At 44.0% G+C, this 17244-nt stretch overlaps 1 protein-coding gene across 2 annotated transcripts in view; it reads right to left on the bottom strand.

Annotated features, from left to right (window-relative positions):
* Positions 1 to 17244, bottom strand: part of LOC110526271 (T-cell immunomodulatory protein) — a 111824-nt gene that overhangs the window by 2362 nt on the left and 92218 nt on the right. Inside the window, exons 15-18 of one of the 2 annotated variants that reach the window (XM_090238440.1) lie at positions 8445 to 8569; positions 5632 to 5714; positions 2522 to 2639; positions 2041 to 2211 (exon numbers count right to left, since the gene is read on the bottom strand). In XM_090238440.1, the coding sequence (XP_090094566.1) occupies positions 2056 to 2211; positions 2522 to 2639; positions 5632 to 5714; positions 8445 to 8569 (482 nt within the window). In that variant the 3' untranslated portion in view covers positions 2041 to 2055. Of the gene's footprint in view, positions 1 to 2040; positions 2212 to 2521; positions 2640 to 5631; positions 5715 to 8444; positions 8570 to 17244 lie in introns of those variants that run through there. The other variant, XM_021607083.3, reaches the window with a different exon arrangement.

Raw genomic sequence — 17244 nt, forward strand, 5'->3', positions numbered from 1 at the left:
AAAAGCCCTGTATTCTGTTTAAACCCACGCAAAATTCAAATAGCCCAAACAGACAACGATCGATTCCTCAGGCGTGAAACCAAAGTTACCTGACAAATAAATAGAATCCAAAATACCTCTCAGATTTACAGCTAGGCTAAAACAGAGAAGGCATTTATATTTAAAAAAATGTTTGGCTTTCTTATATTTAACAGTGTTCTAACAAACTTCCTGAGCCGGTCTCGGCTGTTGCAGGAGGTACTATGTCTCAAACCAGCCTCTGATTCCTATTTGACCATTGAGATTTGTGGAACAAATAGCAGGGGTCAGTGTAAATATCAAAAGTCAATCACCCATCGCACCGTGACCTGGTCAACTCCACACCACAATGTAAATGGAAAGGCTTATGGAGATGTGGAGCTTTTTCCAAATGCTATTTTCCCCTGCGTGAAAGGTTAGACTCTCTTATCTAAGAGAGCTCCTTCAATTATGGTGTGTTATTGTGCTGGGCAGAGTGAGTCAGATAGAACAGGAGCGCACAGCAGCCAGGCTCAGATATGACTGCAAGGCAGTGACACTCACAATGCAAATGACACACCGGACTAGACAAAAAGATGACAATGGGTAACAACCCCCCCCCCCCCCCCCATTAAAAGCAAACAAAGGCAGTACCCTCGCTCAAAAAGACCCACAACACCAGAGATGTCGGCTATCCCAGTGGAACATGAACAAACACACAACCTCACAAGAACTGAGACGTCATACTGACACAAAAACAGGCTGCCGATTCAAAAGATGTGACTCATCAGCTGCAACAGTAATAACATGAAGCGGATATATAAGTAACTGCCAAAATAACGTAAACACTTGATTAAATAAGGGATACAAAGTATACTAAAAGCAGGTGCTTCCACACAGGTGTGGTTCCTGAGTTAATGTATAAAAAAATAAACAAATCATAAAAAATAAAAAAAAAAAGAGTATAAAAATGCTTGGCAGGCCATTATTTTGGCTACCATGGCTATGCCCCCATAGGATGACAATGCCCCCATCCACAGGGCACAAGTAGTCACTGAATGGTTTGATGAGCATGAAGAAAATGTAAACCATATGCCATGGCTGTCTCAGTCACCAGATCTCAACCCAATTGAACACTTATGGGAGACTATGGAGCGGCGCCTGAGACCGCGTTTTCCACCACCATCAACAAAACACCAAATCATGGAATTTCTCGTGGAAGAATGGTGTCGCATCCTTCCAATAAGAGTTCCAGGATCTATGCCAAGGTGCATTGAAGCTGTTCTGGCTCGTTGTGGCCCAACACCCTATTAAGACACTTTATGTTTGTGTTTCCTTTATTTTGGCAGTTACCTGTATCTCTGAAAGGGAAGGGGGCTCTGAACTGAAGTGGAGTACATTGGCCCAGTAATCACCTGAACAAATTAACAGCTAGCTATTACCTGAGCTTCCATTACCTTGGCCATCACGAACATTATCATTTAATCAACCTCTAATCAATGACGGACAATGAGACATGTCTCTACCTCTCTTTCTGATGAAATATAATTGCTGGGCTCAGTTCCTCAGATATAGAGTCAAACATGTTATTTTAATGCAGTGTCAACTCCAATGAAGCTAGTGTTCCCGGAACAGTTCCCTAAGCAGAGAGCAATTATGGCTTCCTGCGTGCATAATCAGGCACCCACAGCAGATGGCTTTGAGAAGACGCCAACATCGCCCGGCCTCGCTTGGTGGAGAAACAGACCAGCCACGGCTGCACTGGGATGGGGATGAATCGCTCAGAGTGTTTGCACGGCAGGCTGGACACAGACCACACACGCATGTCGGCAATAGTTGCATGCAAACACATGCAAATTCTCACAAGTTTGCAAAATTTAAACCATACATGATTACCTAAACACTCAATGTAAAATTCACAAACACCCACAGGAATGTAACAAGACAACCAACACACACACACACTCCCTGGAGGACATATTTACAGGGATAATGAACAAAAGATTTGATATGCTGAAGGGGCAGAACAAAGCAATTACAGCCGAGCGTCCTCAGTGGTTATGGCCCTCTAACAGCCGTGCTGGATCTCTGTGGGAGGTTAGAGGACAGGGCCCATCTGCTGGTTCTGACCCATCTGTTCCTCTCTGAGTGAACCCTTTGCCCACAGCGGGTCTCCTGCTCTCTGGACCAGCACCAGAGCTCCCCAGCAGCGCCACAGGGCCAGGAGAAGAGAAGACCCCCACCAAATACTATGGACTGGCAATGGTGGGGAGGATGAGAGAGGACACACACTGCTCTGAACAGAACATAACCGGCTTTGGCTCAGACTATTAAGAGGAGGAGGAGGAGGAGAGGATAGTGAGGAGGAATGCAAGGGAGAAGAGGAAAAATGACAAGACAGTACAACTAAAAATGAAGGAGAAGAGATGAAGTTGATGGTGCTCATTATTGTTGATTAAAACAGTAATGATGGTAATGACGATGATAAACAGTGCAAGATGTATTTGTGTCATTCTGTTCTTACCTTCTCCTGCCAGTGGAGGATGCCAATGATGACCAGGATGAAAACACACACGCCGATCAGCGCGATGGCAGTCAGTAGGACTATGTTACTGGGGGTCAGATACAACTTCGCACTCCAACTAAAAGAGGGAACATGTAGGAGAAAGGAAAAGCGTATCAACTACTACACAACATAAAACTCCTACAAAAAGGTGTCTTTTCCCAACCCTATCAGAAGTTAAGAGTCAACGTGCTATATTAAGGACATTTATGTGGATGGCTGCAAACTTTCTACTTTTAAACTCAGACAAAACAGAGATGCTTGTTCTAGGTCCCAAGAAACAAAGAGATCTTCTGTTGAATAAAACTGTGAAGGATCTCGGCGTTACTCTGGACCCTGATCTCTCTTTTGAAGAACATATCAAGACCATTTCAAGGGCAGCTTTTTTCCATCTACGTAACATTGCAAAAATCTGAAACTTTCTGTCCAAAAATGATGCAGACAAATTAATCCATGCTTTTCACTTCTAGGTTAGACAACTGCAATGCTCTACTTTCCGGCTACCCGGATAAAGCACTAAATAAACTTCAGTTAGTGCTAAATACGGCTGCTAGAATCCTGACTAGAACCAAAACATTTGATCATATTACTCCAGTGCTAGCCTCCCTACACTGAATTCCTGTCAAGGCAAGGGCTGATTTCAAGGTTTTACTGTTAACCTACAAAGCATTACATGGGCTTGCTCCTACCTATCTCTCTGATTTGGTCCTGCTGTACATACCTACACGTACGCTACGGTCACAAGACGCAGGCCTCCTAATTGTCCCTAGAATTTCTAAGCAAACAGCTGGAGGCAGGGCTTTCTCCTATAGAGCTCAATTTTTATGGAATGGTCTGCCTACCCATGTAAGAGACGTAAACTCGGTCTCAACCTTTAAGTCTTTACTGAAGACTCATCTCTTCATTGGGTCATATGATTGAGTGTAGTCTGGCCCAGGAGTGGGAAGGTGAACGGAAAGGCTCTGGAGCAACGAACCGCCCTTGCTGTCTCTGCCTGGCCAGTTCCCCTCTTTCCACTGGGATTCTCTGCCTCTAACCCTATTACAGGGGCTGAGTCACTGGCTTACTGGGGTTCTTTCATACCGTCCCTGGGAGGGGTGCGTCACTTGAGTGGGTTGAGTCACTGATGCGATCTTCCTGTCTGGGTTGGACCATGCTGGTCATTTATGAACATTTGAACATCTTGGCCATGTTCTGTTATAAACTCCACCCGGCACAGCCAGAAGAAGATTGGCCACCCCACATAGCCTGATTCCTCTCTAGGTTTCTTCCTAGGTTTTGGCCTTTCTAGGGAGTTTTTCCTAGCCACCGTGCTTCTACACCTGCATTGCTTGCTGTTTGGGGTTTTAGGCTGGGTTTCTGTACAGCACTGAGATATCAGCTGATGTACGAAGGGCTATATAAATACATTTGATTTGATTTTGATTTGATTTAGCATATTTTGCTTGATCAGAGATGTTATTTGACAAGGTTTCTGTAATCACAAAATATGACTTTATGTCATATTAGGTCAAAATGAATCGAGAAACTCTACATCACTGTCAGAGACGAACCATTTAAATTAAAAAGATCAAAAAACAAAAAATGACAAGCGCATTTCCTGTCTTTAGATCCACATATTTTTGTGACTATCGAAGAGAACGGAGAGTTCGTTTGAATGGTTTGACTAAAAACAAGAACAGACCCAGATTGTGGAGATACAATATTATACTACAATAAATGGCTGAAGAACAATACATCTGCTCAAATATTAATCAAAATAACTTCATTAAGACATTCTATCAGAACTAATAAACACATTACATATTAGTGGTGAAAACAATAACTACCAATGGCAATGCAGGACACAAAATGAGCCACCATATGTTGCGTGAACCTATGCCCATAGGCATAATGAGACTGAAGACACCTTCTTTACACAGATCTACACTGAGCAGTCACTGTAATGTATGAACACTACACGATGTATGCGTCTACATAATGTGGGTGTGTTTTTATGAGTAATAAGTCAGTGTAGTAGCTATATACAGTGCATTCGGAAAGTATTCAGACCCCTCGACTTTTTCCACACTTTGTTACCTTACAGCCTTATTTTAAAATGGATGAAATATTTTTTAATCTACACACAATACCCCATAATGACAAGGCAAAAACAGGTTTTTGCAAATGTTTGAGAAATAAAAAACTGAAATATAACATTTACCTAAATATTCAGACCCTTTACACAGTACTTTGTTGAAGCACCTTTGGCAGCGATTACAGCCTCGAGTCTTCTTGGCTGTGACATTACAAGCTTGGCATGCCTGTATTTCAGATGTTTATCCAATTCTTCTCTGCAGATCTTCTCAAACTCTGTCAGGTTAGATGGGGAGCGTTGCTGCACATCTATTTTCAAGTTTTGGTATCCTTCCCCAGATCTGTGCCTCAACACAATCCTGTCTCGGAGCTCTACGGGCAATTCTTTCCTCATGCCTTGGTTTTTGCTCTGACATGCACTGTCAACTGTCGGACATTATCTAGAAAGGTGTACGCCTTTCCAAATTATGTCCAATCAATTGATTTTAACGCAGGTGGACTCCAATCAAGTTACAGAAACATCTCAAGGATGATCAATGGAAACAGGATGCACCTGAGCTCAATTTTGAATCTCATAGGAAAGGGTCTGAATACTTATGTAAATAAGGCATTGCAGTTTTTTTTTTTTTTAATACATTTGCAAACATTTCTAAAAATCTGTTTTTGCTTTGTCATTATGGGGTATTGTGTGTAGATTGAGGGAATTGTTTTTTCTTAATCAATTTTAGAATAAGTCAAGGGGTCTGAATCGTTTCCGAAGGTACTGTATATGCAAGTGCTAGCATTTGTCAGAGTGTGTGTGTTCCATGTGTTGGTGAGAGAATGTTTTAGCTGGCCATACGGAAAAGGGGGTTCTGCCATCTGCTGGCACTCATGGGGGTAGGACTACATGTGAATGAAACAGAAAAACATTGAAACATGGCCTGAGCATGTTTGTGGGCGTCCATGTACAGATTTATGTGTGTGTGTGTGTGTGTGTGTATGTGTGTGTGTACCTGCGGGGCTCGTTGTGTGGGTATGGAATGACTATGAGCTGCGAGTTGGGGATGATGGCTGTCCACTCCTGCTTCCTCACATCCTGCAAGGCAGAAACAGAGAAACAATGTTATTAGAGCCTCAGGGAGGCAGAATGAAGGGGAAGGCAATAATGGAACAACTCTAGTTCAAAGGTAACACAATGCAGGCAATATATCACACACTTCTCAGTGCACATACGATGTAGGGCCCGAGTCATTTCCTGTACAGTACTGCACTACAATTTGCACTCTAGTTCAGAGTTTAAGGAACTTTATTATTAGAAGTTCAAGCTCAAAAGCTTTTCAAAGCCCGTTTCTGTATTAATTAAAGGTAAATTCCCCTCTTCAAGTTGTTACTGGATGGCAAATCACCAGCAAACATTAAATTCACCTTTCTCACAGTGTCCTCTAGACAAGAGAGACTCATTTCCGACAACACATCTATCATTTGGCAACATTAAGGGATAAGGGAAACACACTTGCTCGCTCACACGCGCAGATGCATGCCGACGCACATGCAGTGTGTGACGGCGTACTTTGCATCCTCGTTGACTCAGAGCCACCCTAATGAGAGCCCAGGGTTTTCAGCTACCTATACCTGAGCTATTTAAAGGCATGCATTTAAGACAGACAGTCTAGTCAATTAAATAACTGATGTCTGCTGAAGTATCCCCCTGGTGTGTCAGCCTACTTCCTACAGTCCCATTAGCTGGAGTATTGTTACAATGCCGAGGGTTGTGTGCGTTTGGAAGCCATGCATATGACTCCTTCCTGACACTGAGAAATGTCAATTAAAGTGAATGACATACCTACATAGCTCACAGATTCAAATACTATGTAAGGCAAAGACTCAAAGTGAATCAGAGCTGCAGATTCAGGGATTTAGATTCACTAATTGCTAGTGTTTGAGGTAAAATAGGTTAAGGAGAATAATGATGAACTGAATGAGTCACCTTATCGTGTCAGTGCATTGTGAACAGTGTGCTAGTTCATTAGAAGTTGCAGTGCTTAACCTACTAAGCTAACGCTGACATTTTCCTCCTCAATGCATTGTGGTTTATGCAGAACGGCAGTGAGAGACAGTGACAGGCTGCGCTTCTGGCGCTTTGGCTAAGAGAAGACGTCTGTGTTTAAGAGGAAAGCGTTTCTGGGTTTTCAGAGAGTGTTTCAAAGGAGAGCGCTGGGTCTGAAGTTGGGAGTGAAGTGGGGGTTTTGGGGAGGCGATAGCAGAGCGGGAATCTTGAAAAACCTTGTGCGCAGAGGAAAGGATCCTCATGGGATTGAGACGAGTGTGCAGGAGGAGAGTAGAAGTAGAACACACTCCCTTCCTCTCTCTGTCTCTCCCTCCTCTCCCCTCTCTTTCCTCTCTCCTTCCTCTCTTTATCTCTCCCAAACCCTCACAGGCCTCCTGAATGTTTTCCCCTGTGAGGGAGGGTTGAAGATAGACCTGAGAGAGACAGATAGAAACTATCCTCCCCAAACTCACAGAGACAGCCAGATAGACACAGCTGTTCATTAAATGTGTACACTGAGTGTAAACATTTTAGGAACACGTTCCTAACACGTTCCTAATATTGTGTTGTGCGCACTCCCCCCATTCCACAGCATTCCACAGCTTTCCACAGGGATGCACGTTGACTCCAATGCTTCCCACAGTTGTATCAAGTTGGCTGGATGTCCTTTGGGTGGTGGACAATTCTTGATACACACAGGAAACGGTTGAGCATGAAAAACCCAGCAGCGTTGCAGTTCTTGAGACAAACCTGGTGCACCGGGCACCTACTACCATACCCCGTTCAAAGGCATTTACATTTTTTGTCTTGCCCTTTCACCCTCTGAATGGCACACATACACTATCCACGTCTCAAATTTATCAAGGCTTAAAAATCCTTATTTAACCCGTCTCCTCCCCTTCATCTACACTGATTGAAATGGATTTAACGAGTGACATCAATAAAGGATCATAGATTTCACCTGGGTTCACCTGGTCAGTCTATGTCATGGAAAGAGCAGGTGTCCTCAATGTTTTTTATACTCTTTTATACTTTTTATACGTGTATGTAGCACCGAAGACACCGTTTTCATATACCCCCTGAATGTAAAAAGTGGTTAGCATAATACAAAGCATTATAAAGATTTTATTAACTGGTGTGTGGGGAAATGTGAACCTTAGTGGAAAATTTTTATTGCATAACTCAAAGGGTGCGAGCGAGAAAAAAAGCACGTTGCGTTACTTCAGATGCTTTACTCTGTACGAGCTTCGCTCCCAAGGTAGTGAGGTATGGGCAGAAATTTGCAATGCAAATCCGCTATGATGAAGACCTCTGTTCTATTCTTTGACAGGTGAGGAACGGGAGCCAGCCTCTCAAATTCAACGGAGCCGCGCAGGGGGATCTATCGAGGAACCAACAAACAGCATTTCAAACGGCCTGCGATACGAGAGACAGAAGGCTGTTGGCTCCCCACGAACCCAAACCACATGCCAATGTTTGAGGTAGCACAAAAGTGGGTGAAACGAAGAAGATAATGAATTATTTACTGCATAATGGATCATCTACTTATCATATTGCAACAGGAAGAAACGTTTACAACACTTACATCAACCTGCAGTAGAGTTATTGTCAGTATCAGTGGCTCTGGGCGTGTTCTCCACATGGTTACAGTGACTAGAAACAGTATCAGTTTTATGCCGTAGTAATTAGACCTACTGCATCCTGTCCTGTCTATGCTTTGTCTGGCATGTTCCTCCTCTCCGCTCCCCTCCCCCTGTGCTGCAGCGCACCATACTGTACCTTGTCCCCGAGGGGCCGGGGGATACCCACGTACAGGTGGTCCAGGAAGTTGGCGCTGCGCCCCAGGCCCAGAACGGTGTAAGGCAACTGCAGGGAGAGGTGGGCCGACTGGCTCAGCTGGCCGGCTGCATGGAGGGGAAAAAACAAAAAATGGAGCCATGAGAACCATTCAGACCCATAAACAAGCCTCATAAAAGACACAAATCAGACCATCCCTATTCCTACCATCGCCCAGTCCAGAGGCATCTACCACCCCCTACAACACCGTGTCCTCGCCACTGGCTCACGCTCAGGCCCTGCCAAGCGCAGCCGACGTAAATCACCCGCTTTATGGTAATCAGAGAGAGCACCCTGGCAACAAATCAGGATAAATGTGGATGGACTGCATGGCTGGTCTGGACCTACACTCAGATGGAAGCATGTTTTTACATTTAAATGTGCAGCAAGGAAAAGCTTCAATGACTGATTATAGTAGGATATTCAGTCCACATAAAATAAAACAGAGTGTTCTGCCTGGCTATTATCTACACATATACAGTACCAGTCAAAAGTTTGGACACACCTCCTCATTCAAGGGTTTTTCTTTATTTTACTATTTTCTACATTGTAGAATAATAGTGAAGACATCAAAACTAAGAAATGACACAAAAAAAAGTTAAAAACAAATAAAAATGTATTCTTCAAAGTTTGCCTTTGCCTTGATGACAGCTTTGCACACTCTTGGCATTATCTCAACCAGCTTCATGAGGTAGTCACCTGGAATGCATTTCAATTAACAGGTGTGCCTTGTTCAAAGTTAATTTGTGGAATTTATTTCCTTCTTAATGCCTTTGAGCCAGTTGTGTTGTGACAAGGTAGGGGTGGTATACAGAAGATATCCCTATTTGGTAAAAGAACAAGTCCATATTATGGCAAGAACAGCTCAAATAATCAAAGAGAAACTACAGTCCATCATTACTTTAAGACATGAAGGTCAGTACGGAACATTTCAAGAACTTTGAAAGTTTCTTCAAGTGCAGTCGCAAAAACCATCAAGTGCTATTATGAAACTGGCTCTCATGAGGACCGCCACAGGAAAGGAAGATCCAAAGTTACCGATGCTGCAGAGGATAAGTTCATTAGAGTTACCAGCCTCATAAATTGTGGCCCAAATAAATGCTTCACTGAGTTCACGCAACAGACACATCTCAACATCTGTTGTTCAGAGGAGTCTGCGTGAATCAGGCCTACTAAAGAACACCAACAAGAAGAAGATAATTGCTTAGGCTAAGAAACACAAGCAATGGACATTAGACCAGTGAAAATCTGTCCTTTGGTCCAAATTTGAGATTTTTTGGTTCCAACCACTGTGTCTTTGTGAGACTTAACCAGCATGGCTACCACAGCAATCTGCAGCGATACGCCATCCCATCTGGTTTGTGCTTAGTTGGACTATAATTTGTTTTTCAACAGGACAATGACCCAAAACACACATACAGGCTGTGTAAGGAGAGTGATGGAGTGCTGCATCAGATAACCTGGCCTGCACAATCACCCGACCTCAATGCAATTAATATGGTTTGGGATGAGTTGGTCCGCATAGTGAAGGGAAAGCAGCCAACAAGTGCTCAGAATTTGTGGGAACTCCTTCAATACTGTTGGAAATGCATTCCTTGTGAAGCTGGTTCAGAGAAAGCCAAGAGTGTGCAAAGATGTCATCAATGCAAAGGGTGGCTACTTTGAAGAATCTAAAATCCAAAATATATTTTGATTTGTTTAACACATTTTTTGGTTACTACTTGATTCCATATGTGTTATTTCATAGTTTTGATTATTCTACAATGTAGAAAATAGTCTAAATAAATAAATAAAAACCCTTGAATGAGTAGGTGTATCCAAACTTTTGACCGGTACTCTAAGTACAGAGCCTAAAAGCTTGGGGTTGATTGCCTGTCTACAAGTAAAGCGCAAGTATAACTCCATCTTGAGAGAATCTATATATTGGCTTCCACGAATCTCCAATGTAACAGTTCGAAATGAGGACCAACTAGACCATCTCCTCTGAAATGAAAGCATGACCCTGCTTGGAGCCCTGTTCCTGCGACGACGGAGCAGGTTATACTGAGCAGCTTCAGAGCAGTTGCTGTAAAAGCCAACGTAATTGCTTCAATCACGCTCACCTTTTTAAAATAAGGGCTATCATTAAAAAAAAAAGTTTGCAGGGGACAAAGAAAGCTGAGAAAGTCAGAATCTGTCATTACAGGTGGTACTGTATACATTTATGTTAATAAAGTGGCTTGTCCATTCTAGTGACACTGATTGGAAGTCCACTTCGCAGTGCTAGTTAAACCAGTAGGCTAACTGCCAATATGGACGTCACGCTGAGATCTTGGAGTGTGTGTATGTGACATCGATCCCTCTCATTAGTTTTGTGATAGAATAGCAGGGTATTGACTCTGACGCATACACCGAGGGTAAAAACACTTGCTCTTTCCATGACACAGACTGACCAGGTGAATGCTATGATCCCTCATTGACGTCACCTATTAAATCCACGTCAATCAGTGTAGATCAGTGGTCACACTGATTGCAGACATGACATATGCACAGAGTGTTCAAAACATTAGGAACACCTTCCTAATATTGAGTTGCGCTTTCTCAAAATGCAAGCCTAGATCTACTGCTCAGATTTTTAAAATATATTTTTTTACATTGCTTTAAAAAAACGTAAGCCTATGTAACATTAACCAATTTGTGCAGGTTTGTCCAGTAAGCTATAGGCCCAATAAATGATAACTGCATATTGGCTATGCTTGAATTGCCCTGCCAATGCTGTACTTCTCAGACCATTTTTAAATTCTATTTAGACACAAAAAAAAGTAGGTATATCATTACACAAGTAATAAATCTTTTATTTTTTTTACTGGATGGCCTGCGTCTGATGGTTAGTCTGAGGGGAGGGAGGGAGCAGCAGTTAGGCTGCCTCTCACCCAACTCACCGTCCCTCCGCTGAGAAAAGGGGACACAGTCTTCCAACTGATGGCGAAACTCAAGCCGAACTGCATTATTTCAGCCGTCAGGACTGCTGAATCAAATGCACCTACGGCAAAAAGTTAATTTTAAAAAAGGAACACAAGGCTTTAATTTTGTTTTTTTTTACAGAAATGTTTGGTGATTGACTAGGAGAATGCCTTGGAGATCGACCAGTCGATTGCAATCGACCAGTTGGTGACCAGTGGTGTAGATGAAGGGACAGGTTAGAGAAGGATTTTAAAGCCTTGTGACATGGATTGTGTATGTGTTCCACTCAGAGGGTGAATGGGTATGAAAAAATATTTAAGTGCCTTTGAACGAGGTATGGTAGTAGGTGCTAGGCGCACCGGTTTGAGTGTGTCAAGAACTTTCATGCTCAACAGTTTCCTGTGTGGATCAAGAATGATCCACCACCCAAAAGACATCCAGCCAACTTGACACCATTGTGTAAAGCATTGGAGTCAGCATTCCTGTGGAACGCTTTTGAAACCTTGTAAGGTCCATGCCCCGACGAACTGAGGCTGTTCTGAGGGCAAAAGGGGGTGCAACTCAATATTAGGAAAGTGTTCCTAATGTTTTGAACACTCAGTGTATATGTCATGTCTGCAATCAATTTAGTCCTCTCTGGACACTCACTAGTGACTCTTTGTTATGCATGTGTGGTGGGGAATGAGGTGCAGTTTCATTATGTTCTGACCTGGGGGCATCCAAGACCCTTCCTTACATGTACAGTTCATCAGAAGACGACAGAAAAGTCACTCAGCGGGGAGAGACGGGTTAATCACGCTATTAAAAAGAAAAGAAAATGGCTCTGTGAAAGCAGTTTAGAGGTGTTACCGCACTGGAGAAAGGACAAAGGAAAGCTAATGACTTCATCCATGTACATTCAGATGGATTTTGAAGTCTGGGCAACTGTCCTGGCTCTACTTTCTGGCAGTAGAGCTGAGGAAAGCATTGCAGTTTTGGCATTGTTCACTAATGAGAAGACTTACACTGGGGGGAGGGGGGGACTGAGTTTGGGAGACCCTGTTCTCACTGGGCTACCATGACCCGAACCCAAGGGTCTTTCTCTATACTGTCAGGCATAGGACCAAAGGTTCAGACACACACATGCACCCAATAGTCAGCAGAAAGCGTGTGAGCTCTCACTTGTCCCCGTGTGAACTGTTCGTCTCAAACACACGCACTGCAGCTTCTCCATCTAACTGGATTCCAGAGCAAGCTCAGGAAGGTCATCTCTGTTTAGTCAAGGTAATCATTTTGAAACTAAGAAACACACATGCACATCCCTCGCTCTCGTTTCTCCATTCAAGCTCAGACTAATGCCGGGCGAACACCCCACGACTTTCAAAATCCTCACGTTAAACAACCGTCTTTCCTGACGTTTTTGTTGTCGTCTTGCCAGCGTAGTGGTGAGCATACTAAACAATGTGGCACAGACGGGGTCACACACCACACGATTCTTCACTTGATGTGATTAAATTGTTAACTTGGCAAGAACGAGCTGTGGCTCAAAGCAGCCGCATAAATGTTTTCACTCAGAGATTCCCGCTTGCCATACAGAGTTGAAATATCGAGCCAATACATTTTGAATTGAGTAACATTGCTTTTTAACTTCCGAGCTGTAATGATTTGACACTTTGGCTTTGGTTAAAGACAAGTAGGCTAGTAGTAGTCATGGCTCCTGCAGGAGAGTACACATTCTGGGTGATGTGATACTACGTCATCATCTCACTGGCTTCTTCTCTGGCGAGCTCTCATTGGCTATTGCTGATGATCACCGATCTCAAAAACATACCCCAACCCTAAAACCGGGGCCAAAATTGTCTAGTGCACGCCCAGCTTATGTAACCACAATCTCTTAGGAAGTATGTGTTAGGTCTGCAGGAGAGGATGGTAGACGACAGACATTTTGGGGTTAACCAGCTACCCTAGTGACAGGCTGTTGTTAACTAAAGGATGTGTCATGTTGCGAATGGAGACAGTAGGGGGGAAATGTCACAGTGCTGCTGGGGACGCTGGCTGGAGGATGTGTCACTCAGAGAGAAAGCTGGCTTAGGGACTGCCACTCTGCAGGTGGGGAGCTTGGTTGGAGAGAGGCCATGCACTGAAATGGGAGGGGGGTGCTGGTTGTCCTGGCTGGATGAAGGCTTGTGGCTGGGGTTCTGGCTAGTTGCTGTGGGCTACAGCCTGGAGTCCTATCTCCCTGCAGCGCGGCCGTGGAGCACACAGACAGACCTTGGCGGAGCGCTCCAGCCTGCAGCACATGACTGACAGCCCCCCCCCCCCCCCCCCCCGGCCGCAAAACAGATTCAGAGCGGTCAGCCAGCCAAACAGCTCCCAAAGAGCAGGCTTACTCAAGGAACCTTACGCTCCCACAGCTTATCAAATTCACTTATCAGGCTCTCTCCAATCTGGGTGTGAGGAGTCTCAAGCATGTTGAAAAGTACTCTGTGTTGTTGTCTGTGTCACACTGCTTTGCTTTATCTTGGCCAGGTCGCAGTTGCAAATGGGAACTTGTTCTCAACTAGCCTACCTGGTTAAATAAAGGTGAAATGAATACAAATAAAAACACCCAAACACCCTACAGGTTTTATCTGTGTGGGAAACAGAGCAGAACACATCATCACACCCAACGAGTCAGGACTCCTCAGCTCCAAAAGTTCATTCAGAAACATGGGCGAGTACAATGTGCGCACACACAACACACACAGATTGTGAGCCAAATAGACCCCCCCCCCCCCCCAGCATCAAAAGCCTGACTCAGAACATACAGCTTGCAGTGCTTGCTCTCCTGTGTCACAGAGAGAGATGGAGAGTGGATATCCAGTGGAGAGGAAGAGGTGAGGAACTTTGCCAGCTTCACAACATAAGGGACGGAAAAGCTACTCTGCAGTCTCCTGCCCAGCCACTCACTTCCAATGCTGCTCTGGTGAGTCAGGGAGCACTCCTACGAGAGGATATCTACCTAACCCTCAAAAATGACATACACACGAACAATGGCAACTTGCAATGTTCCTCACCGAGTCTCAGAGACAGAAGAGAGGCACTGAAGCCCAATGGTAGAGGAGAGAAGAGACAGGTGTGCGAGGCTGAGAGTTGAAACACACTGTTGCCCCCCCCCCGATGCAGGGCTGGGCAACAGTGGTGGAGGTATGGCTCTGAGGCACACCTGTTAACGTACAGTGCATTATTTAGAGTAGGACTCTCGCTCAGTGAGTAGAGGGATGAAGAGATGCCTCAGCTCCTGAATTATGTCACAGAGTGTGACTCCAGCACAGTCGTATTCAAGACACTTTAGTCCCTCCACTCCCTCAGAGACACCAGCGGTAGAAGAGACGAGCTCTCTACACGGGCCTCCACGGCCAACCGTCCCACACGCACACGCAAAAACACATGCGCATATCACACAAACACGCTGCAGGCTTTTGACCTTCACTGGTCACAGAGGAATGATACAACACAAATAGAACACATGGAGAGTGGTAAACAATGGGACGGCAACATCATTATATTGCAACAGACACCATCAGGCAAACTCTAATGGAGATCAGCATTAGAATTGTAGCAAAAGTGACTAGAGGTCGACCGGGTAATCGGAATGGCCGATTAATTAGGTCCGATTTCAAGTTTTCATGACAATCGGTAATCTGCATTTTTGGACACCGATTATGGCCGATTACATTGCACTCCACGAGGAGACTGAGTGGCAGGCTGACTACCTGTTATGCGAGTGCAGCAAGGAGCCAAGGTAAGTTGCTAGCTAGCATTAAACTTATCTTATAAAAAAACAATCAATCTTAACATAATCACTAGTTAAACTAGTAATATCATCAACCATGTGTAGTTATCTAGCTTATCCTGCGTTGCATATAATCGATGCGGTGCCTGTTAATTTCTCATCGAATCACAGCCTACTTTGCCAAACGGGTGATGATTTAACAAGAGCATTTGCGAAAAAGCACTGTCGTTGCACCAACGTGTACCTAACCATTAACATCAATGCCTTTATTAAAATTAATACACAAGTATATATTTTTAAACCTGCATATTTAGCTAAATATTAAAATCAATACACAAGTATATATTTTTAAACCTGCATATTTAGCTAAATACGCAGGTTTAAAAATATATACTTGTGTATTGATTTTAATAAAGGTATTGATGTTAATGGTTAGGTACACGTTGGTGCAACGACAGTTCTTTTTCCCGAATGCTCTTGTTAAATCATCACGCGTTTGGCAAAGTAGGCTGTGAATCGATGAGAAATGAACAATACTGAATCAACACTTTTATTTGAACATACATATACAGTGGGGCAAAAAGTATTTAGTCAGCCACCAATTGTGCAAGTTCTCCCACTTAAAAAGATGAGAGAGGCCTGTAATTTTCATCATAGGTACACTTCAACTATGACAGACAAAATTAGAAAAATAAATGCAGAAAATCACATTGTAGGATTTTTTATGAATTTATTTGCAAATTATGGTGGAAAAATGATCTTATGAAACATCATCTCAAACAGTGACCATCGTCACCAGTAGATCTTTTAGCACCAGCATATAAAGAACTCACACTCACTACATCAAATCTTGATTAGGTTTCACACAGTGAGACACACAAAGCCTCACCCTCTCACACATCTTCCCAAGGCCCTAGATCATCTTCGGCAACCTGTTTGTGGAGAGATTCTCAACATTCGTCGCTATAGAAACCACTCTCTCCCCTGATTGGGCACTTCCACAGAAATGGGAGGGACGGAAAGGACACATAGTGGCGGTTTGTGGACATTGCGGTGGCAGGGCCTGGGGGATAAAGGCTGTTTGAGAAATGAAGTGGTACACACTGAGCCACGGCTAAGCCTGGGAGAGGAGAGGGGGCCCTCAGCGCCCCCACAACGCAGACGGCAGATTCGGGACGTTGATTTGTGGGGAGAAGCGTGTGTCTGTAGTGGAGAAGATAAGTGGAGGCACCTGTCCACTCCTCTCTCTTTTCACTGGCGCTCTCGCAGGAGGAAAAGACCGAATTAAAGCCAATGGCGCCATGGGTGACACAGTGTACGTTGAGATCACCAGCACGCCGTGTCTGATCAGCAGAAACACAATGACAGGATGGTGAATGAAGCAACACTGAGATCTGGGTTTGACAGAGCAAGACTGGTGTTGAGAGAAGAGGTAGCCAGAATAGAAGGTGACTTCAACACGCTTTTTCCCTCCCTCCCTCCCTCCCTCCCTCCCAGTTGAGATGTGTGCTCTACTACAGGTTACTGTGGCGACAGAGCAGCCACTGAGAGACATTCAGATATAATGCATTAGGGGAGCATGGCAGATATCAGGACTGAGACCATTACCACTGATGGAATACAACACACTCTACAGTGAGAAGAGGAGACGTAGAGACAATATTAACACACTACAGGGAGAAGAGGAGACGTAGAGACAATATTAACACACTACAGAGAGAAGAGGAGACGTAGAGACAATATTAACACACTACAGAGAGAAGAGGAGACGTAGAGACAATATTAACACACTACAGAGAGAAGAGGAGACGTAGAGACAATATTAACACACTACAGAGAGAAGAGGAGACGTAGAGACAATATTAACACACTACAGGGAGAAGAGGAGACGTAGAGACAATATTAACACACTACAGAGAGAAGAGGAGACGTAGAGACAATATTAACACACTACAGAGAGAAGAGGAGACGTAGAGACAATATTAACACACTACAGAGAGAAGAGGAGACGTAGAGACAATATTAACACACTACAGGGAGAAGAGG

This window comes from Oncorhynchus mykiss, chromosome 6 (genome assembly GCF_057628025.1).
Source record: "Oncorhynchus mykiss isolate SJ-2025 chromosome 6, ASM5762802v1, whole genome shotgun sequence".
In the NCBI taxonomy this organism is placed as follows: Eukaryota; Metazoa; Chordata; class Actinopteri; order Salmoniformes; family Salmonidae; genus Oncorhynchus; species Oncorhynchus mykiss.